The sequence below is a fragment of the Lagopus leucura genome, unplaced genomic scaffold (genome assembly GCF_019238085.1).
Source record: "Lagopus leucura isolate 7727_CA_CO unplaced genomic scaffold, USGS_WTPT01 Super-Scaffold_100157, whole genome shotgun sequence".
NCBI lineage: Eukaryota > Metazoa > Chordata > Aves > Galliformes > Phasianidae > Lagopus > Lagopus leucura.
The window spans coordinates 44,193,234-44,216,690 of record NW_024962334.1 but is presented as its reverse complement, the minus strand read 5'-3'; the positions used below and the strand labels follow the sequence as shown (position 1 = coordinate 44,216,690).

The window sequence follows — 23,457 nt, the reverse complement described above, 5'->3', positions numbered from 1 at the left end:
GAGCGCCGGGCTGAGCGCCGGGCTGAGCGCCGGGCTGAGCGCCGGGCGGCGGCGTCCCCCCGCCCCCCCCGTGTGCCACCCCCGGCACTACGGATCGCCATATATAGCGCGGCGCCTCCTGTCACATTTTGCCCTTTAATACAAAGAAGTTAGCCGCCAGCCGCACTCACCCTCAGCGAATCGGTTGTACGCAACATAACCCGGCCCTCCGGAACCGTTCACAAATCCCCTTCGGAAAATGGAGGGGCTGGCATCAGTGCCCACGCGTACGATCCGGAGGAAAGCGAAGTTCTTTACATGGTGCCCTCCGCCGAGCGCTCAGCACTCCCGCGGATCAGCCATATTCCCCCCGGCTCGGCGCTGCCCCAGAGGCTGCGGGTGCGGCTCCGCGGGGCGGCCCTACGCGCTGCCCATGGCGGCGGCGAGCCGCGAGAGAGCCGATGGCCTCGGAACTTCGGCTCTGGGATCCTCCCCGAACCAGGCTGGAGCCGGAGGAGGAGGAGGAGGAGGGGGAGGGGAGCGGAGGAGAAGGGGTGGGGAGAAAAGGGAGGAGGGGAGGAAAGAAAAAAAAAAAAAAAAAAAAAAGGCGGGGGGGGGAAAAAAAAAAAAAAAAAAAAAAAAAAACCCCGCGCCGGCGAAACGAAAAAAAAAAAAAAAAAAAAAAGCCGAGCTAGAGAAAGTAGATCCGACGCAGCCGGGCGCCGCCAAAGCGCGGCCCGGACTCACCCACAGGAGCGGGGCTGTGCGAGCGAGGCGCGGCGCAGAGCGGCGGAGCGCCCCCGGCGGAGGCCCGCAGCTCCCGCCCGGCCCGCAGCACGGCCGCAGGGCTGAGCGCGGCGCGGACGCTCGGGGCGGGACGCGCTGCCCTAGGCCGCTCCCGGGGAGCGGCGGAGCGCGGGTCCGACAGACGGCCCGCGGCCCCCCGTACTGCGGGGGTGCGGTGAACCGGCGCTGCCCCGTTCGCTTCTCCTTCCCTTCCCCCACCGACCTGGCGTTCCCATTGAACAAAGCGGCACCGAAAAGTTAGACACGTCCCGCGGGATCCCGCTGCGGGCACGGCACGGCCGCTCGGGGCCGTTCGAGGAGAAGTGTGGTTTCGGCGTTCCACGTTAAGGTGGCTTTTATTTTTCTTCCCCTTTCAACGTTTGTCTGACTTTTCCATCCTTCTCCCAGCCCGGCCTGAAAGCAGATAAGGACTCGAGCATGAGGAGCGTCCGGCTGCAGCCGGCCCTTCCTAACCCTCCTCATGGCCCTGCCATCTTTTTTCTTCTGCAGACACTGGAGGAAAACGAGTCAAGAAATTGTTACACAGCTCTCTGTTCCACAGCCACAGAAAGCCATGGATCTGCCAATTCCAGCTGTGCCTCCCTTGCCTTTGTTCAGCTTCTCCCACACCCGAGGGGAGCGGCTGTTGGGTGCTGCTTTGCTTGTGCCACCCTCCTGAAGTTTTGGAATGGGTTGGTGAAACAGCGGCCATCTGCGGGACGTGGGCTGACGTGCTGCTAACAGCACTCGGACCTATCTGAGCAACTGAAAATAATGCTGAGCTGTGCCTAGTTTTTAACTGATCCGAGTTGGTTTGGTTTTGATCACATTAGCAACTCGGAGACCATTTCACCTCTGAAGGAAACCAACCCAGCGCCAGGAGCTCCTTCCCCCACCCAGCGCTGTCTATCTGCATTCCCAATGGGAATGCTCTCCAGGGCCTACAGGAAAGTTTTATCAAACCAATTCACCAGAGATTAAGATAAACGTTTTTAAAAGGAAAGCACTCACATGAAAAACCACCTCCATGTGTTTGCACTAACACAAGTAACTATTGTCTAAGAGCCACTGAGCCATGTTTGTACACGGCATCGTACCCAGCTGCAAAGAGCTATCGAGCTGCCCCTATCAGCACATCTCCAGTAACCACGCACTGCCACTCTGCAGGGAGAAGGTTAAGTGTCAGTCTGTTGGTCGGGATGGAGAGCTCCAGGACTCGGTTTTGCAGAGCAGCCATGTCCCCCATCCCACACCTACTTCCATGGACTTCCCCTGGGACACCTTCTTCCAAAAGAAGAGGGGTGGCCAGCAGGGACAGGGAGGTGACTGTCCCCCTCCACTCTGCTCTTGTGAGGCCCCACCTGCAGTACTGTGTCCAGGTTTGGAGCCCCCAGTACAAGAAAGACAGGGAGCTGTTGGAGAGGATCCAGAGGAGAGCCATGAAGATGATCAGGGGACCTATGAAGACAGGCTGAGGGAGAAAAGAAGGCTGCAAAGTGACCTCATTGCAGCATTTTAATACCTAAAGGGAGCCTACAAACAGGGGAGAAACTACTCTTTGAAAGGGTAGATAACTGCAGGACAAGGGGAAATGCTTTTAAGTTGAGGGAGGAAAGATTTAGGTTGGATGTCAGGGGGAAATTCTTTACTATGAGAGATGGTGAGGTGCTGGAACAGCTGCCCAGAGAAGCTGTGGATGCCCCGTCCCTGGAGGTGTTCAAGGCCAGGCTGGATGGGGCCCGGGGCAGCCTGGTCTGGTATTAAATGTGGAGGTTGGTGGCCCTGCATGTGGCAGGGGGTTGGAGATTCCTGATCCTTGAAGTCCCTTCCAACCCTGGCCATTCTGTGATTTAGAGACACAAATGCAGTGCTCACCTCCCCACTGCCACTGCCCCAGATTCACATGCAGAGCTGTTCGGGCTGCTGTACCTTACATCTAGAGGCATTTTCCAACATGTTATGGGCTAAAAACGCACATGTTTTAACACACCAGCTAATGGTAAGCTGCCTGACAAGTTAAAGTACGTTAGCACAAACAAGGTGAGACGCAATTTAATAAGAGATGGTTAAAATAATAACAACAAATTACACTCGGGACTTTTCCCCAGTGTTCTGCAGCCCAAGATGCTGGCTAACAGGAATGAAGTCACGTTAGCTGGCCTTGCTCTTTCTGAGAGCTCCAAACACAAAACTGCAGTTTCTCTTATATTACAGATGTGAGATTTAATTCATTCTCAGAACAAAACAGTCATTTTTTCCACTGCAACAGAACAGACACGACCCTTCCCCAGCCGTGCCGACTGCGTACTACCAGGCCAAACAACCTGCCTTCAATAGGACCACACAACGAGCTACAGAACGACGTGGGTTTGGGTTTCCCATCTGGCAGCACTTCTAACTGAAGCTGATCCCATCCCGTGCCCCTTCACTCAGCCTCCAACCCGCACCGGCTCAGCTGTGCGCTGGGTCACACCAGGAGCCAGGTGACACAGAATCACACAGAATCACACAGAATTGTAGGGGTTGGAAGGGACCACCAGAGATCATCGAGTCCAACCCCCCTGCCAAAGCAGGTTCCCTACAGTAGTGACAGATCAGTGTGGCCGTGGGCAGGAAGCAACAGGGCAGGACGCTGGGAAAAGGCAAAGCAATTCTGTCTGCATCAATTCCCTGCCCTGATTCACACGTCTCCACAGGCGTGTGTCACTGTGATGGCAAGGCTGAAACTGTTTCAGCCAACACTTCTGCCAAGAAAATGTACATGGAAAAATGGGATCAGTCATCTCTCCAAAGACAGACTTTTTTTTTTTTTTTTTTTAAGGAACAGAAGCTATGGATTTAATGATTAAGATAAAAACTTATGTCTATACATATGCCAGGCTGTTTTCTTCCAAACTAAAACTGATTAGCTGAGGATGCAACTCCCTAGAGTTAATCAAGACATATTTAGCAGGCATGTCTTACCTATTTATTATAGGCCCTATTTACAATGTCTAACTTCTGGGGAATGATATTTCACAGCAACTAGGAGAAATTCACACACCATATCAGGTCCCACATCCAATATATTCCCACCTAAATTTCAAATCCAGTAGAAGAAAGGGAGATGGGCCCCACAACAGTTGTTATTTGGTTACAACAGCTAGGTCACACATCTCATTTGGTAGCTCCCTGACTTGAGGAGACAATGATGAATAGATTAAGGAACACAAAAACGTGGTCATCTTAAATAAAATTCTGCTGCTGCTGCCCTGCTGTTTCTAGATCTGACATCAATGGGTTTCTAGCAATAATACAATAAAATCGTAATAATGCCTTGAGATTAAGCCATAAGTCGAGCTAGAAAAAGACAACAAGCAGAAAAGGAAACTCAAATATTTTCCTCAGCACAGCAGTTCTACTGGAAGCTAAAGGCCAGTTACCTCCTAGCACCATTTTATACCTTCGTGCTACAAACCAACTTGAGCCAACCTCTCCCATGAGTACAGTCCCCCCGTTAATTCCACTTTTCAAACAAAGCACAGATTAGATAGTAGTGTGTTTGTTGGTTTTTTTTTTTTTACTGCATTTGAAGGGTTTTCAAAGTTCTCAGTTTCTAATATGTACTGAGGCAGACCGAATGGAGATAGATTTCTACCTATTTACCCATTACTAAAGGGTTAAAAAGTGGGCAGGCAGAGGTGCTAAGCTATATTCTTTCCTCTTCCCTACTCCATCTTCTCATGAGCACCATCCAGGCCATACCTCACCTAAACCAAGTAAACAGCACGATATACTGTCCAGGAACACGTGCCATGTGTGTTAACTACAGTCAACCATAACACATTATTATATATTTGATTTGATTTAAAGCCATTACATCTAAGATGTCATATAAAATTTGAATGGTAACATAGGTTAGGTAATTGAAATTTCTAAATAGAAAGCATCAAATTCAGTCTGTTCTTAGGGCTTTGACAGACAAGTTTTGACAAATACTGCTGAGAAGGCTCAAGGTGTTTTTCTCCTGCTGTCTTCCTGTGCTTCAGCCAAAGGTCCCTACTTCTGCAGCAACGACAGCTGAACAGCACGCAGTGCACAGCTACCAGCACACAACAGATGTGAATGTGAGGGAAGAACAGAACAGTAAGTGCACCCTTCCACCTCTATGGCCAATACCTTCCAAAAGAGCATCAGCATTATACAGCTCAACATAGCTTGAGCTCATCAAGTATCACTGGATCTTGTCCACAAGTAAATAGTGATTTCAATGGATAAGCAGACTAGATCAGGTCAAAAGCATCTCTGAAGAACTATCTGAAATAAAAATACAAGTCTTCAAATCTCATAACACCTCCAGAAATCTCAAATTTCCTTACTTGCTTCTTCTCTTTCCTCTCAGAACTCTGCTACCTGTGACTGAAGTAGCACATCACGTGCTGCTTTCTCATAGAACCAATGCAGAAGAAACACAGATGTTGTGATGTGTGTCATTGCACATCACTACGAAGTGCTGTACGGCCAAATTCTGCTTCTGATTGAAATCATGATGCAGTACTGCTTACTGGAAACAAAAACAAAGGTGTGAGCAAATGAGTTTGGAAAGAACTGAAAATCGATACAGACAAACAGAACACAAGTTGAAAAGAAAACACAAAAAGAGGTGGAGAAGAAGCTATATCTAAACAGGCACAGGCTATGAGTCAGAAAATGGCTCACTGCTGGTAACATGAGTTGTTAATTTCTAGCACAAGCAGGACAAAACTGTACACCAGAACACAAAATGTGACAAACTCTTTAGTCAAAATAGCCTTCCCCTCTTCTACCACATATTTTTCCAAATGCACTTTAAGAAGGAAATCTGGATGTCAGGTGACACTGTTTGTGAAAACCTGTTGGGAAGCAATCATTTATCTACTGCGTGGGGGATCATGGATTAAGAAATAAGGCAACTCTCAGCTGACAGAATAGGAAATACAGAAAATTAAACAGATACAGTGAACTACTTTTAAAAAATAATACATGAAAACATCTCTAAAATAAAGGTTATTACACGTAGCTGTGTAAAAGCAACTGATGTGACAGAAATAATGGGCAGGACCATTAGAAGAGGTGGATGTAGAACTGGATTACAGGATAACTCAGGCTGGAAAAGTCCTCTGGAGGTCATCTCACCCAACCTCCTGCTCAAAGCAGGTCAAACACTGTCAGCTACCAAAGTGGACTGCAAATACTTCTGAAGTTCAATTAGTTGTTTACATAGCTCTGTGATTACACACAGTGCTACAACATGGTGGTGGGACTTCATCAGAAATAACTTATGCCCCAACCAGAGCAAGTTCAGCCAGCAGCCATCAGGACGTTCAGGTGATGTTCAGATGGCCAACATCACATGCACAACTCTCGGTCTTGGGTTGCCCATTAGGCTCCAAACAGTGCCTGCTTAGACCTTCCTCAGCCCTACTGCACTGCCTTTCAGAGGCGTCTACTTCTCTCTTCTAACCAAGCACACAGACTTCAGCAGAATTCAAGCACACTTCCTACCATGCATTAGTAAGCGCGTTTAGGATAGTAAAATAAATATCACTATTCTTTTCAACTCTTGAAAGAAAACAGCTAGAAAGCAGAGCAGCACAATGCTGCTGAATAAGAAACTGAGGTGGCATGACTACAGGAGCTAGAATTCCGCCTCTGCCCTGTCCCCAAGGCCCATTACTAATAGCTGCAGTGGAATACACTGCTGCACCACGTGACAGGGTCACATCCACACAGCTGCCTATTCCCCAAGTTCAGTTTAGGCTACAGCTCAAAAAACCAAAACGACTCCATCTAACAGCCCTTACAGTCACAGACAAGAACAGAGAATAAAAATCTATCATCATATTTTTTCAAAATTCTGATAAATGTGGAAAACTGCATCATGGAAGATAAAGCCTGAGCTTCAACTCAGCATGTCTGTACATGTTCAAGACAGTTATGGTTTGACTTTTTTAAAGTGTGGGCAAGCTAAGTAAGTGTGGACAAGAAATACTTGCATATTACACGAACCTTTGGCCTAAAAAAGCTTCTAAAGCAGCAAGATAACAACTCAAAAAACAGATTATTGAGACCAAGACTGAAGCAAAAAAAGGGAAAAAAAATAAGACACATTCATTGAAAAAAAAGTGAACTGAAAGCATTCTTAAAAGAACATTTATTTACATTGTCAGTAATTTAACCCCTCCCCCAATAACAGCTTTGGGAAACGAGCCTTGAGATCGAGATTCCCTTCCTGTCTGTAAAGCAGGTACACAACCAACAGCACCTTCCCTGTTCCGTGCTACCACTGTACACTTAGCTGAGAAGACCACATGAAAAGTACACAAAATATCTGCGTCACCATTTTCATTATCATTCATTCTTCACCAACAAACATATGTTAAAAATACTTGATTTTATCTCCAAGCTGTACACAGCACATGACAAAGAATATCTTTCCCTCCATTAGAAAAAAGAGGTTACAGAATAGCCAGCCAGGAGCCAGCCTCACCGCTACTGCTCTATTGAAGACCGTAGGGAAATAATTTCTTTAAATAATCTTCCTTACAGATCACTTATTTCCTGAGTCCCTTCCCCCTCCCTCTCTCCTGCCTCATTTCTGGGCCCAGTTCTCTCCTAAAGGGTTTCTCGAAGACACGGGCAGAAAAATAAATTAGAATTCCCACTGAATCTGTTTTGCACTTGCCTTTGTATAAATCTCTATCAGAGATGCAAGGTTAATTATGCAAAATATGAACCAGGAAAAATTGTGTGTCAGAAGACTAAAGAAGCAGTGAAAGCCAACGTTTCTCAGAGCCTTATGCCATATACACCCCACCTCCCCTGCTCCCTCTAGATCAATTCTGCTGCGAGCTGTTCTCCCTAAACTTATGTCCCTGTGGGTTAGAGAACATTAACTGTGGCAGTGTTTGCCCAGGAGGCTGGAAGTAAAACTGATGAGAATTGTGTCAGTCTCATTGAACTCCTAGAAAAACACCGGTTTTCATTATTCTTGTGAATTAAACACAGTTGGTAACGTTGGCCTTCAGACCAAGTAGCACAGGACAGCCTGCAGCCGCATGACCAGATTCTCAGCTTCCAAAACAAAGCAGCCACACGTAAACAGAATCCAAAATGGTGCACGGCCCACACAGGCTCCTGGCCCTCAGAACTGTTTGGGGAAGTGCTGGCAGCCTGCAACAACCACAGCAATAAGCCAGCAATGGCAGCCAGTGACTGCAAGCTTTCCCTCCCGCCATCCACAGCCACAGCCTATGAAGAATCTGGGCGCTGCAGGGGCCAGGGCACTGCTGCTCATCAGCACAACAAGCACAGCTGAGAATTGAGAACGTAGAAATTGCCAGATTCAAAGAACGGTTCTTTTGTCCTTATTCTCAATTTTATTTCAAAATTCCCCTTTTCAAGCCTTTCTTCACAATGAAAAGCATCTGGTCCATTTCTAAGTCCTACTCGCACGCAGCTCAGTGTGCTGCGGTAAGAAGAAAAAACCAAAACCACCACAATCACACACTTTTATTAGAAGAAGGGGGAAAAAAAGAAAAAAAAAAGAAAACAAACTGAACAAACAGAAGGGGAAGAAGGCAGGAGCAGAAGCAAACAAAACCATAAGCAACAGAGAATGGAACTGGGGAGTGAAGCCCCAAAAGGTTGGGGACAAAAAAACTGTCCAACCATCCAGAGAAGACGGGAACTTCTTCAGCAGCTAACAGGAGCTTTCAAACCTTTTTGTAACTTGAGGTTAAGAGGAGGCCTTCGCCATCCAAATATTGAATAGAAGCCAAAAGAACTGAACAAACAGCCGCACAATTTTCTGAAAAATTTTGAGGACAAGTGTTTCACAGAGCTGAGGATGCCAGAAGAGCAGCTCTTTCACACTTTGCTCTATTAGGGCCGGCTCCATTTTAAAAATCTAAACGTGTACAGAGATTTGGCTGCAAGTGGTAAAGAGAAACACAGTGCCAAGGAAAGGGAAAAATGAGAGCAGTAGGAGAAAAAAAATTATCTTCAATTAAATGAAAGAAGAAAAGCAAATTTCAACCAACTCTTTGAACTTGTTGCTAGAATCTCTTGAGAATGTGATTTAAAGGAGGACTGGCAGTTATTGTACTGGAATACACATAATGGCAAAGTATTGCAACACAGGGGAAAGATAGGAAATGTACTATGAATACGGGCTGCATAAAAAGCAGCCATTAATAAGGGTCTGAAACTAAAAAGAATCATATTAGGAATGGAAACAAGGGCATTTTAATGAGTACACAGAACGGCATAAACCGTCAGGGATAAAAATCGGAAGAGATAAAAGCACAGCATGCATTATTACCACTGTGCCATATAAAAGGCACACAAAGTTTCAGAAATATTTTAGAAGTAAGAATAAAGACAAAAAAGTCAGTACATAACATTACTGAAGAACAAACGGATAACAAAACCAAATCAAATGCTGTTCTGTGCGTTTCAGTCTTCATAAAATAGACTTCTTATAGCTAATAGTAAAAATTGATTTTGTTATTAGGCTAAATAATCAGGGGAATTTCAGTCAGCAGGACTAGAAGCAATTCACCCTCTGCTTCAGAAACAAAGAGAATTCATCTCTAAGCCATCAGTGATCATCTTCAATGACAGCGTCCTAAGACAGATGGGCAGCATTGAAGTACAGGGCATTTATTTGCAAGCCATTTTCAGACAAGGTGGGAGAACATTACAAGGCAGTCCTTCCTTCGGGGCTGTGTGAAGAAACAGAAGAGCCGTGTATGCCACATGGCTGAGGCAGGGGTTATGATGAACATTTTAGAGGACAAGATCTTATTAGAGAATTATTCTGACAAATGGAAAAGCGGTTCATGTTGGCCAAGTGAAACTGAGTAGGATGAGCAAACTTTGTAAAGATAAACCAAGCCAGTCAACATTACGATGCCGTTATCAGTGAAGGTGAATCTTATCCTGCAATACATTAACGGAGGTTAGGCTTAACATAGGAGACAACCTCCTAACAAATAAATGTTTATTATAAAAACTGTTCTCATTATTGCCTCCGGGAAGTCCTAACTCTGAGCAGTGCAAGCCAAAACTGGTTTAATCCATGGTAAAGAACATTTATTCTGGAAAATTAGTTACTGAAACTGATTGCCTAGGGATGGACTGGAACTGCGTTCAACAAATACTTTGAAAACAATTTGTCAGAAATTGTACCAGCACACAGAAGGATGAGCAAGATCAGCCTGAAGTCTTTTCTGGCCATACAGCTTCATTCATGTATATACAGCACAATACAGGCAATATATACAGGCAATACAGCACAACTAAATAATCGTTTTATTTAAAAGAATTCCATTTTGCTTCTGAACTCCACACTTGGGAAAATGCCTGAACAGATCACACTTACCAATGAGGTCACTTACCAATCAAATCTACCAACCTTTAACACAATATAGCTCCTGTCCATGGAGCCACCACATCATTGGGATGAGAAACCTTTGGCCAAGATCACAACATAGCCAAGACTGTCAGCAGCAGACAGGAGGGCTGACGCTGTTACTACTCAAGCAATCCAGGTCCCACAAAGCTTGGCATGTTCCAGAAGTCATTTGGGATTAACTGGGACTTCCAGACACAGCTCTACAAGCTGACAGTGCTTCACAGCAGAGACTGTGCATTTGGACCACTTCTTCACTAACAAACATCCTTTTACTTTACTGTACCATACAAACAATTCAACTGCACGTCTCCGAGGGCAAAAGAAAAAACTGGAATTTATTGTCTGTAGTGATACAGAAGAAGAGAAAAAAGCCCTCAGTTTGAAGGGGAATACCCTGATTTGACAATGTTGATAAACACAGCATTGCAAATTCGTACATATGTTGGAATGGCTACCATAGGATTTGGTACTCATGTGATTTAATACTTCCAAAAAAGATAAAGGAAAGAATACTTTGGAAGGAGCAACATGCAGTGTTATTTTATTATAGTGCTCGCATGTTGAAGTACCTCAGGAAGGAGCTTTCAGAATATCAGAAATTGCTTACTAACATAAAATACTGCATTTGTAGTATTAATTTAGGGTACTGTAAATACGTAGTTTAGGAATATTTCAGTGGACCAAAGTGATTTAATTGATTGATTTAATCAGACTACAGGTACATGCATTTGGGGGCAAGCATGAGGTAGATTAGATTCACCTGTTTAAGTGTTACAAAGAACCCTCTCGATAGCATTTCTGTAAAGGACCAACACGTAGCATACATAGCATGCCTACAGGTCATGAGAATTCTTACAATCTCCTGTATTGAAGAATTTATTGGAGCCAGCCAAAAGAAAACCACCCACACCCTCCAATTACAGACAACCCAGGCTTCAGCTTCACAGCCACTTGAGGCTGGCAGTGTTACCACAGGACATAAGCTCTGTCTCTCTGCACCCTGGCTCCTTTTGCTCTGGCCTCCTCCCTTATGCTATCACAAACACATTTCTTTGCCAGGTTCGTTTCAACCCAGATCAATTTCCAGTGCAGTTCACCTCATGGCTACACGAACGCCTGGGTCAGCACAAGGGAGAGAACAAACAGCTGGTGGCACAGGGAGGGAGCAGAGCTGCTGCTTTTTGCCACCAGAACCAGCTTAAGACTTACAGTGTTTGGAGAAAATAACCACCTGACGCACTCCATGCACTCACTGCAATAAATATTGTAGATTTTAAGGGCTTTTCCCTACTTTATCCCATTTACCTCGAATGAAAGAAAACACCAGTGCTACTGGAAGAGATTACTGAACGCAGTTCTTCAAGTCAAGTGCCCAAACTCATTTTGAACATCCCAGCTGAGAAACTGAGATATGGCAAGAATGGGAATGTTTAATGCCATGCTTCTAGTACAAAACAGTGTAAAAAAGAAATTAAACACAAGTTATTTCTATAGTAAACCAGATCTGCTACCATAAAACCCTGGTTATCTGTATTTATCCCGACAATAGGAATCATGCAAATTGTATGACTTGATAATCAAATACATTGAACAGAAAAGAGAAAAGCTTTCAATGGTTCTTGAAACTGCCAGTAGCTTAATTTCCCCACTTCCTGGCATTTTAGTGTACATATGATAACATTTGTTAAAATGTTAAACCCACAGCATTAGTGTTTAAATAACATAGGGGTGTAATCCTCTGTGCTAGATAAAGAACATCTATTTTTCCCAAGTTATACATGACCCTGCCATCCCTCCAACGCTTGCTGTGGGACAGCCAAGCCTACAAGTTAGAAATGTCCATTTCCAATTATCTTGCTAAAGCATGAAGTTAGTAGGAGTTGAACACACTAATAAGGAGAAAAAAAAAATAAAGCCCATAAGCAAAGCCAAGAAAACAGTGATTTATTTTTGAAGCTGGGAAAAGTTGCCTCTGTCACTGAATATAGGTTGAAATGATGTCTGGTGGGTGGTTGGATAAGAGGGTGGAAAGCAAGAGGTTGGGTTCCCATTCTTACATCTGCAAAGACACTGCTTATGACCAATACATGCCACTGATATTTCCCAAACAGTCACGATGCTTGATCTGTCATGATCCTGTCGTGATTCTGTCTGATAGCTCTTGAGGGTCCTTTCATGAGAAGTACTACAGAAATTCAATGGGTTATCAAACACAAACAGTAATAAACTAACAGCTGGAATGGAAAACTGTCCAAAAAAGTCTCAAAGCCATCTCTGTTTGTAAGCATGGTCTGGTTTAAATTGAGAAAACAATAGGAGAAGGCTATTGAAAAATATCTGTGTCCAACAGTGAGCCTAAGCTCACCTTTAATACACAACTGAAGACATCAATTCACATTAATCAACATTTTAACAACTCTGACAATGCTGCAAAACAATTCTATGAAACCCACTGTCATCTATCACAGAATTCCCACCAGGAACTGCAAATCAAAAGATAAATGCTGACATCGTTTACCAGAAGCTCCCGAGCAAAACAGAACCGTGATCCGTTTAAGCCAGGCTCCAATGCAACAGCAACACGTGATAGTATGGCAACTGCTTGGTAACGGAATTCCTCAGGTGAAGGTGGATGTAAAGCAATGGGGGCAGTGGGAGAAGATGGCCATGAGTTGCCCTGGGACCCTACTGCATGTAGCTAACTGCTGTTCCACAACAGACCAGACAGACCTTCCAAGGGCCCACGTCATGTGCTGATAATAAAGCCTTATTCCAACACCTCCCCTCTTCACACTGTGAGATCTAACACACACCTTCTGGCTTTTGGCCCAGGCCTTTTGTTAGGTGGTAGGTAGAGGCAGAAGCACAGCCCCATGTTTGCCTTGGTGCTTTAACCCCTATCCATCATACAACAGTTGTACAAAACCTATACATCCAAAGACCTGTCTTTCAATGATAGGTAGCAGTGATTTTCTCCAGCTATGAACATTTTAATTGTTTAAGACAACACAAATTTGACATTTGCAAATGTTACATTTTTAAGCGAGAACAGGGCAGGAAAGTAAAGACAAGCATCACAGGAAAGGTGTGTGATGAATTACAGACACACAACTGAGCTATAAAGCAAAGAGATCCAACACGTTAAGGTTCTTTTGAAATGAGCGTAGGTATCCTTAAATGCTGGCCTGCTCTATTGCAAATCCAGCTAAAGTAATGATAAAAATCCTTAAATAATCATTTCCTGGCAATAACACCATGCTTACGTGTCCTCAAAACTATCTGCACGTATGAAATCTATGGCCTTTGAAATCCTACTGCAGCTTACACTGGACAACACAAGCAAGCAATAACTACAATGAAAATAACTCAGAGATACTTAAATTAAACACCAAAGGTTTTCAACTGACAAATTCCAGGCTTTTTGAAATCATTTTCCTATTCTGTTTCAAACTACACACACATTTGCAAAATCTGTAACAGATGAGCAGCCTGACAGATGCCGAATATAACATTTAAAGTGAACTTAGACATGACTTAAAAGGCAACCAACTTATCACGATTACAGTCAGTGAGACTTCTGCTACATCTTTGTTAAGAACAACAACGTTGGTGTCCTTATACCCTGTGTAGATCAGCAAAGCTCTACTACTTACAACAGACCACAAAACACTATTCTGATACGTTCTGACCAACAACCAGCTGCTCATGCAATGACAGCAATCAGAACAGACCATGCACTCTTCCCCTGCAACTTCTTTTCTATCACATTCCTACCATTCAGGTACACAGCATGGAAGATGAGGAGTAATCATCCAAACACAGGAGCTAATTTTCCAGGATTTCAGACTTTTCAGTTAATGAGATAAGAAGGTCCCTAATTACATCCATTTTCTATGAACAATACCCACAAGATTCAGATTCTTTTTTTTTTTTTTTGTCTCCTACATCCTTTTCTATCTTCAGTAATGCAACTTCCTTCTGGTGTTTGTTTTTCTGTGTTGTTTTGTTTTTTTCCTTTGGTAAATGCAATCTTGCCACTTAAATTCATTTGAAAGCTGGCATTTCAAAAACATTTTTCTCATTCATCGCTATGATTACGGTTCTTTACGTTCTTCCTTATGAACTATGTCAAGAACCTTGCTCTCAATGCCAAGGCTGTGCACGGCCTTTTTGAGCTCCACCTCTTGAATTTGTATCTCAGCTCTATACAGATAGCCTGTTGTCAGAAAGTAAGGAAGAAAATACAAGTGTTTGTCTTGCACTTGAGACAGGAAACAAGTTATCTGTGATAACCCTTCTGGTGACAGTGCTACCTTCCTTCAAATATATCCTGCAAGTCTGATACCTATGAATCATTCAGTGATGCTGAGATAGTCGGGGTACTCAAACTTCTGCACATTCTTTTGCTCACAGCTTTCTCACAGCTCCCTCACGCTTTCCCAGTACCTTTCTTATATTTACATGCCACCTTATCTTCCCATTTAAATTAATAAATTGTTTGTGCAGAAGCAATATTTGCTTATGCATCCATACTGTATGTAGCTTAACGGTGCCCTGGCCTCTAGGCACGATTACAATACAAATAACAAAAATGAACTGTTCATCCGAGATTAAGTCTCCTAACAATGCTATTCACAAAGCAGGATCCTTCAAATGGTGATGGACAGCCCCTCTAACTCCATGTTCTGCCACCAGTAACTCCAGTACCGGCACCACAACAAAACTGATGGGTTCCGCATCTAAAAGGAACCTCCTCAGTTTCCTAAACATAACTGTGTCCCCAGTACCACTGGAATTATACTGATAACCAGGTAAGATATGGGATAACAGAGATCTGCACAGAGCTTTCCTACTGGAAGAACCCTATCATCCCTTACCACATGCTTGGCATCTCACAGAAGCAGATTCAAGGCAGTTTTCCATCTGTCCTCTCAAACTCATCAAATTCATGTAAGAACACTGTCTTCAAGGAAGTTAAAAACCAACAAGCAGCATTCTCAGATATGGTATCATTTTTCTAATGGAGGCTCCCATAGCTTAGCAAATACTCTTTTTGGGTTATTCTGTTTTAATGCAGGGCTCTCCGTTTTACCACTACTTAGACTGAACATTCAGTGCAACGTTTCCTACAGTGGGATTAAGCAGTTGAACAATTTGACTGGCTAACAGTGATTCAGATGTGTGATTACGGCACAGAGAATGATCTGACATACATGGTTTTCATGAGGCATGCCAACCCAACCAGGAAACACAGAAGTGAAAAGGGAGACAAGCAGCCCTATGAAAAGAAGAGGAATCACTTCTACTTGTTTTACTTCTGCATTCGCTTAGCTGGTTAATCACTATTCTGCAAATAATAAAAGATATGAAATAAAATTATTTTTCCACCAAACTGATACAGCTGAAGACCAATCTCCACATGAAAAAGGGGGGGGGGGGGGGGGGAAGGGGGGAATTGCTATTTTAATAAAACTCATTTCAAAAGCATTAGGGGCTGATAGCAGCTGTACCCACATAACAGCTTTCCATACAGACACAGGACACCAGCCACGCTCACCAGGCAGGCATAGCCACAATGGGAAGAAAAAGAGTACTGATAAGCTTTAATTTTCCTCACAGCTCATCTCTGGGTCTGACACAACACGTGGCCTCACGTTCACATACGCACATATTTTTACAGGAAAATTTCATTTCCTCCTAAAGCAAGCTGAAAACATCCCCAGAATTCAACCGAAAGGAAGGAGCTGCCACTTTAGCACCCACTTTTTGCTCAGCCTCGAGTTGGCGTGCAGGGTCTGTCAGTTCTCACAGGTCACACCGCTTTGCTCTTTGTACAGACAGATACGTTTCTGAAGTATTTCCATTTTTCTTCCTAAAACTTTCGCACAAAACCAGACGCTCCCAAGTTTCTCGCCTAAGGTTTGGCTCCTACACACGGAAATCAACCCGAAGCGTGAGGAACTAACGATTTCGTGCGCGTTTGGCAATTCCTTTCAACTCCGGCCATATGAAAATTTGCAGCAGAGGAAAATCCTGCCCTCGGTGCGCGTTTGCCGCCCAGCAGAGCGGCTGTGGGGCGCGGGCAGCTCCCGCAGCGCGGGGCGGGCGCGGAGCGAGGCGCCTCGGGTTAAATGCGCGCAGCTGACGTCAGAGCGAGAGCGGCCCTTTAACACAAAGGGAAACCAACTCGCAGTCCCCGCGACTCCACCAAACTCTCCGCACGGACTTCCTATTTCGCTCACAATTGTATCTCTTCACACACACAGGAAAAAAAAAAAAAAAAAAAAAGCAAAAAACAACAAAAACAACAAAAACAACAAAAACCAAAAACGCGCTCGGCCGGCTTTGTCCTGCTGCCGCTGCCTCCAGCTCAAGCTCCGACCCCTCACAGAGAACCGCAGCCGAGCGCAGCCAGTCCCCAAGCGGCTCCCCAAGAGGGGCGGGCGCCGCGCCGTGCCCCGACGCCTCACGTAGCAGCGGCAGCACGGCGGCCCCGAGCGCTGCTCCCCCGCATCCCCGCGCCGAGTTGCCCGCTCGGAGCCCGGCGGGCGCCCGCGCCCCATCCTCCAACCTCCCCCCACGCAGGGGAAGGGAGCTCTGTCACGGGGAGGAGGAGGCGGCCCCCGGCCCCGCTCTCTCCCCACAGCCCGGGGCCACCGCTTGACAGCTCCCCGAGCGCCGTCAGCCTCTCGGCCAAGGAAACTCTGCCTCAACTTTGCGTGTTCGGGGGGGTGGGGGTGGGAAGCGTGAGCGTGAAGGGAAGAACCGTCTTTTCTTCCTCAAAGAGAGGAAGGGGGTGGGATAGGGATAAGCGAGGAGCAGGGAGCGATATTCCATATCCAGGCAGCGTCCTGGAGGAGAGAGCCGAGGAACGGGGAGAGCGACGAGCAAGCAGAGGGAACGGCATCGGTATCCAGGAGGGCCGGAGAGAGAGGAGGAAGAGGGGAAGGGAAAGAGAGCAACTCCGAAGAAAGAGGCGAGGAATAGGGACGGGAAAAGAAAAGTGTGCGGGGAAAACAGGCGGAGGGAGACAAAGGTGAAAAAGGAGGAGGAGGAAGAGAAAGTGCAAAGGGGAGAGGAGGAGGAGAAGGAAGAAAGAAAGAAGAGCCCCTCTGAAAATGGCATTGAGCGGCGGGCACGGGGGGGGTGGGCGGCGGGGCTCCGTGACAGCTCTGCCCGCGCCCGGCCCCTCACGCGCAGCAGCGCCCAACTTACTTCTTTCTGGCTCTCTGGAAAGGGGAAGCGCCATCTTTGCGAGGCCGGCCCCTTGGGCCTTTGGCCTGGGGCTGCGGCCGCTGCTGCGGGGGGGGGAGCTGCAGGCTCGGGGGGTTGCTGCTGCTGAGGCGGCTCCGCCACCGCCACCACCAGGCTCTTGTCCTCCGTTGACATCCTAGTCAGCAGGACGAGAGAGACACATGGATGATGGTGATGAAGATGAGGATGGTGATGGGGATCCCGATGCTCCTCCTGCTCCCGCGGCTCCTCTCCTCCTCACCTCCGCCTTCTCCACCTCCGCCTCGCATCGCTGGCCTCAGCCGCCGCCGACCAGCGCAGGTAGCAGGGGGAGCAGCATGGGGAGAGCGGGAGGAGGAGGAGGGGAGGGAGGAACCGGGGGAGGGGGGGGGAGGGGGGGTGCGAAGAGAAGAGCGCGGAGGCACGAAGGGTCTCGCACACAATAACACCCCGTCCTCGGCTCCGGCTCGGCGGGGTCCGGGAGGAGGCGGCGGGCGAGGCGCGGCGGCGGGCTTCCCCCTCTCAGAGGCCCCGGGAGCTGTTGGCGGCTCCGGTGCTACCCGGCTGCGGCGGCCGCCGCTTCATTGTACGCTGCCCCCGCGCCCTCCCCCCGCGCTGAGCCCCCGGGGGCGGAGGAGGAGCAGGCGGCGGCGGCGGCGGAGGAGGCGGCGAGGGGCCGAGGCCGAGCGGAGGAAGTTTTGACAGCTCCAGCTGTTACGTGTGTCGAGGGCTGAGTCCGGCCGGGCTGCGCGTCCCCTTCCCAGCCGGGCCGGGAGCAGGAAGTTTAACTTTGGGGAAAGAAGGAGGAGGAGGAAGGGTGAAAAAGGGGGAGGAGGAAGGAGGAGGAGAACGCTCCCCCCCCCTTCTCCCTTCTCTTTCCCCTCCCCGCGGGCTCGCGGGGTGGAGAAGGGATCCCGGCTCTGCCCTGGTGCGTAACCCCCCGCCTTCCCTTCCCTTCCCCCCTGCCAGTGCGACGCAGACACAGTGCCCGCCCGCCGCCCTCCCCCTGCCGCGGCCCCACACTGCGCCTGCCCGCCCCGCCCGTCCCAGGCGCAGACACCCACCGCCGCGCCACGCTCACCCGCGGGCTGCGGGGAAAGCGCGGAGCGGGGCCGGGACGGAACGGGACGGGACGGGCGCCGCGCTCTCTCCCCGCCCGCTCCCCGCCCTCAACCTTATTCTTTTTTGTTCTATGCATTTTATTTTCCCCGGGGGTTGAGAGCGGGTGGCCCCGGCTCCGCGCACGCCGCCCAGCCCCGAGCCGCGGGGGCACGGCCGTCCCCAGCCCCCCCTTCCGTCCCCCCACCGCCGCTCGGAGGAGCCGCGGCCTCCCCCGGGGAGGGGAGGAGAGGAGGGAGCAGAGTTCAGCGCTGCGCGCGGGGGAGACAAAGTCTGGGGAGCCGTGGCCGTTTTCCAGCAACTCCGGCTGGAACAGCTGCGGCCGCTCGGGGCGGCGGGGGGGCTCCCCGGGCAGGGGCCTCGCTGGCTGCCTGCCCGACCGGCCGCGCCGCGCCTCGGGGCGGGGTTAAGCCTCATTACACGGGATTTAACGTGGCCCGGAGGCCGGGAGGGACTCCGGCTCCGAAGGGAAGCGGGGGGAGAGGCGGAGGCGCGGCCGTGCGGCCGAAGCAAAGTCCGGCCCCGGGCTTTCCCCCCGGGCACCGCCCTGAGGGCAGCCCTCGAGGCGCCCTGTCCGTCACCCCCCGCCCTCTTTCCTCCCGCTGCCAACGCGGGCCCCCCGGCCGGGCCTCCCCGCTCCGGTCCTCCTTCGGCCGCTTTGCCCCGCGCGTGCGGAGAGCGGCGGGCAGAGCGCGGCCGGTGGGGCGTGAGGTGGGGCGTGCGGGCTGAGCTGAGCTCCGCTCGAGTAACAACTTCGGCGGACTCCAGAAATGGTGGGGAAGGATAGCGGCAGGGCTGTAGGGAACGCGCATAAAGCTGCGAGAGCCCTTCGCTGGGTTTTTCAACCCTCTGTTGTGGCGGGTTTGCTCTCTGTGTTGATAGCACAGCGTAAGGAAGCGCGCAGGTACAGCAGCAAAGAAGAAGATGACTTTAAGTCACGCTTTTTCGATGTAAAACCAAACGCACAGCAATCCAGACCTTACTCAGTGCTTCCTCACCAAAATTCTCACTTGTAGGCTTCAGGAATACCAAATGAAAAATGACATGCTGTGGCAAACACAGCTTTTGCTGGCCTGTTTTCCTGGGAACTGTTTCATAACAAAAAGTCTTTGTTGATTCAATCCCCGGGTAATTAAATGAGATCTTTGTGATACTGTCATGCATATGTGTGGAGATAAAGGTGGTGGAGTTATCTTGGTCTATACACATGCACATGTGAAGCCATCCCCTTTCTCAGCTGGGCTGTTGCTGTGACTCCTTGGCCCTGTTGCTGAAAATGGGTTACTTTCTGCCAACTGAGAAAATACACTCTGAGCTCAGCATCTCTATGACAAAGTCTTTAAATTACACAGAGGTGTGCCTCTCGTAGGCTTCAGATATGGGAGCTTAGACGGTTACATGTATCTAACGCAAAAAAAAGTACCTCTGAATTTTGGTAATTTGGGTAAGTTAGTGTAATGTAGCTGAAAACATTTTACAGGCTACATTCTACACCAGCCCAGGCCTGGCTGGAAGGGAAGGGTTGGGAGCAGGAAGGAAAGGGTCACAGCCTCTGCACAGCAGGAGCGTGGTGTGGCATTTGCAGGAGTCACCAGGTTGCCATCTGCTCTGGTAAAAAAAATGGCCATCCCCTGAAGTGGTGACTGTGCCCGTGTGCATCTGCTGCACATGCGCGGCGGCTCCAATGAGTCCAGGATGTGTCAGAGCTGCTATGCATGTGCAAATTGATTTGAGCTTGGACACGTGAGCGTGCTGTGGGCTCACATCCACTGCTAGGTGTGTGAGGGATGACTGCCACGGCCCGCAGCTGAAATACGTGCAGTCACCACGTACACTTGGTTCATCCATTGCTGCCATGCAGTGTTGTTTAGGGCCTTTAGATCAATGTGAGCGGTTGAGCTTTGGGCAGCTTTTTTTTTTTTTTTTTTTTTTTTCTTTCCTTTTTTGCAACAGCAGATGTATGTTTAACAGTGTTGACCTTTTTCTCCATTGTTTCTTACATTAATTATGTTTCTATGTAGCTGTCACAATACCAAATCCTTGTGGAGGCAGGGGCAAGCCAGCTTTGGCATTGCGTGGTCTGGGACGAGAGAACCTTAAGGGGCTGCTGTCCATTAGTTCCACTGCATTATCTCCTGGCGTGTCAGGACAAAGCTGGGCAGGTCTGCTCTGTGAGATGCTGCTGCCATTGCTGTGGCAATCAAAGGTGTGAAGGACTGAAACTGCACTGAGAGCAGGAACCCGGAGGTGGAATTGTAGCTCTGTGTTTGTAGCATTATTTGTGGCAGGGGGACAGGCTGGGAGAAGTGGTGTCACCCAATGTAAATCCATGATGGGAGTGCTTTGTTGATTGAGGACATTTGAATGGCTTTGTCAGGAAAAATGTTAAGTTTATATCACACTACCAGCTATAACAAATTATCTCTACCTGGAAAATAGATGGTTTTATAACAAAGGCATAGTACTAAATGAACGCATCTTCTGATTTACTGAATGTGAAGAGATCTTCCAGCGCACTGCAAACTAACTCAGATGAAACTGGTGTTTCTTTTCTCTTTCTTTCTTTCTTAAACTTTTAAGGGCAGGCAGCTTCAAAACTTTCAACTGCAATTTCACCTTCCTGAAATAAGCATTTCTGTGTTCTTGGTATTGTTCCTAAAATATAAGTGAGACCTGGCTGTACTGATTAAACGAGGCATGTTTGCAGTTCTGACTTCAGGGCATCTTCAGTTGTCCCAGTGTGCTCAATGAGAAACAGTGATGTTTTCGTTTGTAATAACAGAACAAGTTGAAGACGGCACATTGCATTAAACCAGCTAGTTAAGGAGAAGGATCTTGGTTTGGAAATCGTTGAAGGAAAGTGACAACTGCTATGTAAATATGCTTGTTATGTAAATACCAGTCACACTATTATACAACTAAAAGAGTCTATGTAACAAGTAGTGAGAAATAAGATCACTCTGGATTCTATCTGGAATGCAATCCAGACACTTTTATGACATTAATTCCAAACTCTGACAGTTTAATGATTGTTCAGCTGTGCACTGTAGTCAACATCAGCTTACTGCAACGTACTGCTCCGAAAGTCTGGTGCCACATCCGTGGTGACAGTGGCAAAGTGCAGGGAAAGGTGCAGTGTGTAAAGCCATGTTAAAGTCTAAGCTCCCCATCCACTGCCTGCTTTAACATGATTAGTTCAGTGTGTGTTAAAGGCAGGCAGCCTTGCCTGTGCTGTGATGCATGTGCTATCATCACACCTTTACACCTTAGTCTCGCCAAAGCCTGAGGCTTTTTCATCATATTAAGCTGCTTTGACTGGGCTAACGTAACTGAGAAACACACCTATTTCATCCATTAAGATGGGGCCAAAAATGCTAAGTGCTTAAGATGCAAGCCCTCAGGGCTTGTCTATATATCGAGTTATTACACGTGGAGACTTTTATCTTCGTAAGAAAATGTTCTTTTTGTGCATGCCAAAGTGTGAGTTTAAAAGTGGTGGTTATTCTCTAACCCTCGTGCATTCTGCAACTTCTGGCTTTTTTCAGATTAACTTCTTCCAAGTAATTTAAATTAAGTCAAAAAAGGTGCTCGTATCAGATGCAGTTTGCATACAAGGAATCACACCTGCTTACACTGCAGTGGTAGTAACTGATTGCATAAATAACTTCATTGAAGACCATGGCATCCTGATGAAAGTTTGTTCTGTGCTTAAGGGTTTGCAGAAATGTGTAAATTCTTCCTGAACTTGCAATTTCTATCATTTGTTCTTGTAATGATGGACTGTGCTACGTTATGTGCTATTTTGTTATTTGGAGTTTCTAAATCAACCACAAGTTACTTATGAACTTCAGTCTGTTCCATCTTTGCTGTTTGATTGGTGGCAACGCATGCACTGCTTACAACTTCGTGAAACTAAAATTTTGTAACCATTAATGCTCTGAATTTTAGTTTTGACGTATCTGTGGTGGTGGGTGGTCTAGAGGGAAACTTGTGGGAAATATTACTCGTTGTATGAGTCTGGTTTTTTAATCCAGAAGTGCAGATTGCCAATGGTTTGAGTAAAATCCAATTAGCAGCTGAAAGCAGGACATCCCTTGGGTTGAATGCTGGCAGCATCACAGGTACGTGCAGGCCAGGAAACGCTCCTAGCCAGTAGCAGGCACACAGGGCAGGAGCACACTGTGTGCACCTGTGAGGAAAGGCACAGAGCGATTGGTGTGAGGGCAGCATTTTGCCATGCAGGAGATTAAATAAGTATCTGAGCAGTTTGCTGTTTGCAGGAGTGGTGCTTCACACTCAGGTTGCTTAACAGAAACAAGAACCTGGCCGCAAGACAGGGGAAATGATTTGTTTCTGTGACTGGAGCTGTCTCTGCTGTGTTTTGTACAGGCCCGAGTTCCTGCAGTCATGGTTCCTGATATGAGATCTGGAGTGCTGTGACGTTAGGAATTTGGATGCTGATAGCAGGGCCAACCTTGTCCTGTATCACCAGTTTTGTTGGGAAATTACCTCTGTCGCTTACCTTTAAAGGATCTATAACGTGGGAGAGACAGGTGCCTAGAACTGAATGTGAGAGAACGCTGGGAGCCCAATCCCATTTGCAGCTGTTTACTTTGAGAAAGCTACGTGTCTGAGTAAGACCAGCAGAATTTGGCCTTTGATTTTTGGAGTTAATTGCAAACAGTTTATGGGGACATGTCACCTACTTGAGGTCAAGCCAGAATTCATTCATTTACTTCCTTTAATATCTAATGTTTTAAACTAGCTACCTACATACCAATATGGAAACAACAGCAGAATCTCCCTGTCAAAACTACACTGAGGTTCCAAATTACATATATAATAAAGACTGTGCATGCATTTTCTGGCCGAGAACAAAGTTGTTATGTTTCAGCCCCTAGCAA

At 47.3% G+C, this 23,457-nt stretch overlaps 1 protein-coding gene across 1 annotated transcript in view; it reads right to left on the bottom strand.

Moving 5' to 3' along the window:
• The window catches only part of KMT2C (lysine methyltransferase 2C), a 186,312-nt gene extending 168,524 nt beyond the window's left edge, over window positions 1–17,788 (bottom strand). Inside the window, 3 exon segments of the mRNA XM_042889179.1 lie at window positions 17,417–17,472; window positions 17,474–17,591; window positions 17,697–17,788. Of these exon segments, the coding sequence (XP_042745113.1) occupies window positions 17,417–17,472; window positions 17,474–17,590 (173 nt within the window). The 5' untranslated portion in view covers window position 17,591; window positions 17,697–17,788.
• Between the last annotated feature and the right edge of the window lie 5,669 nt (window positions 17,789–23,457).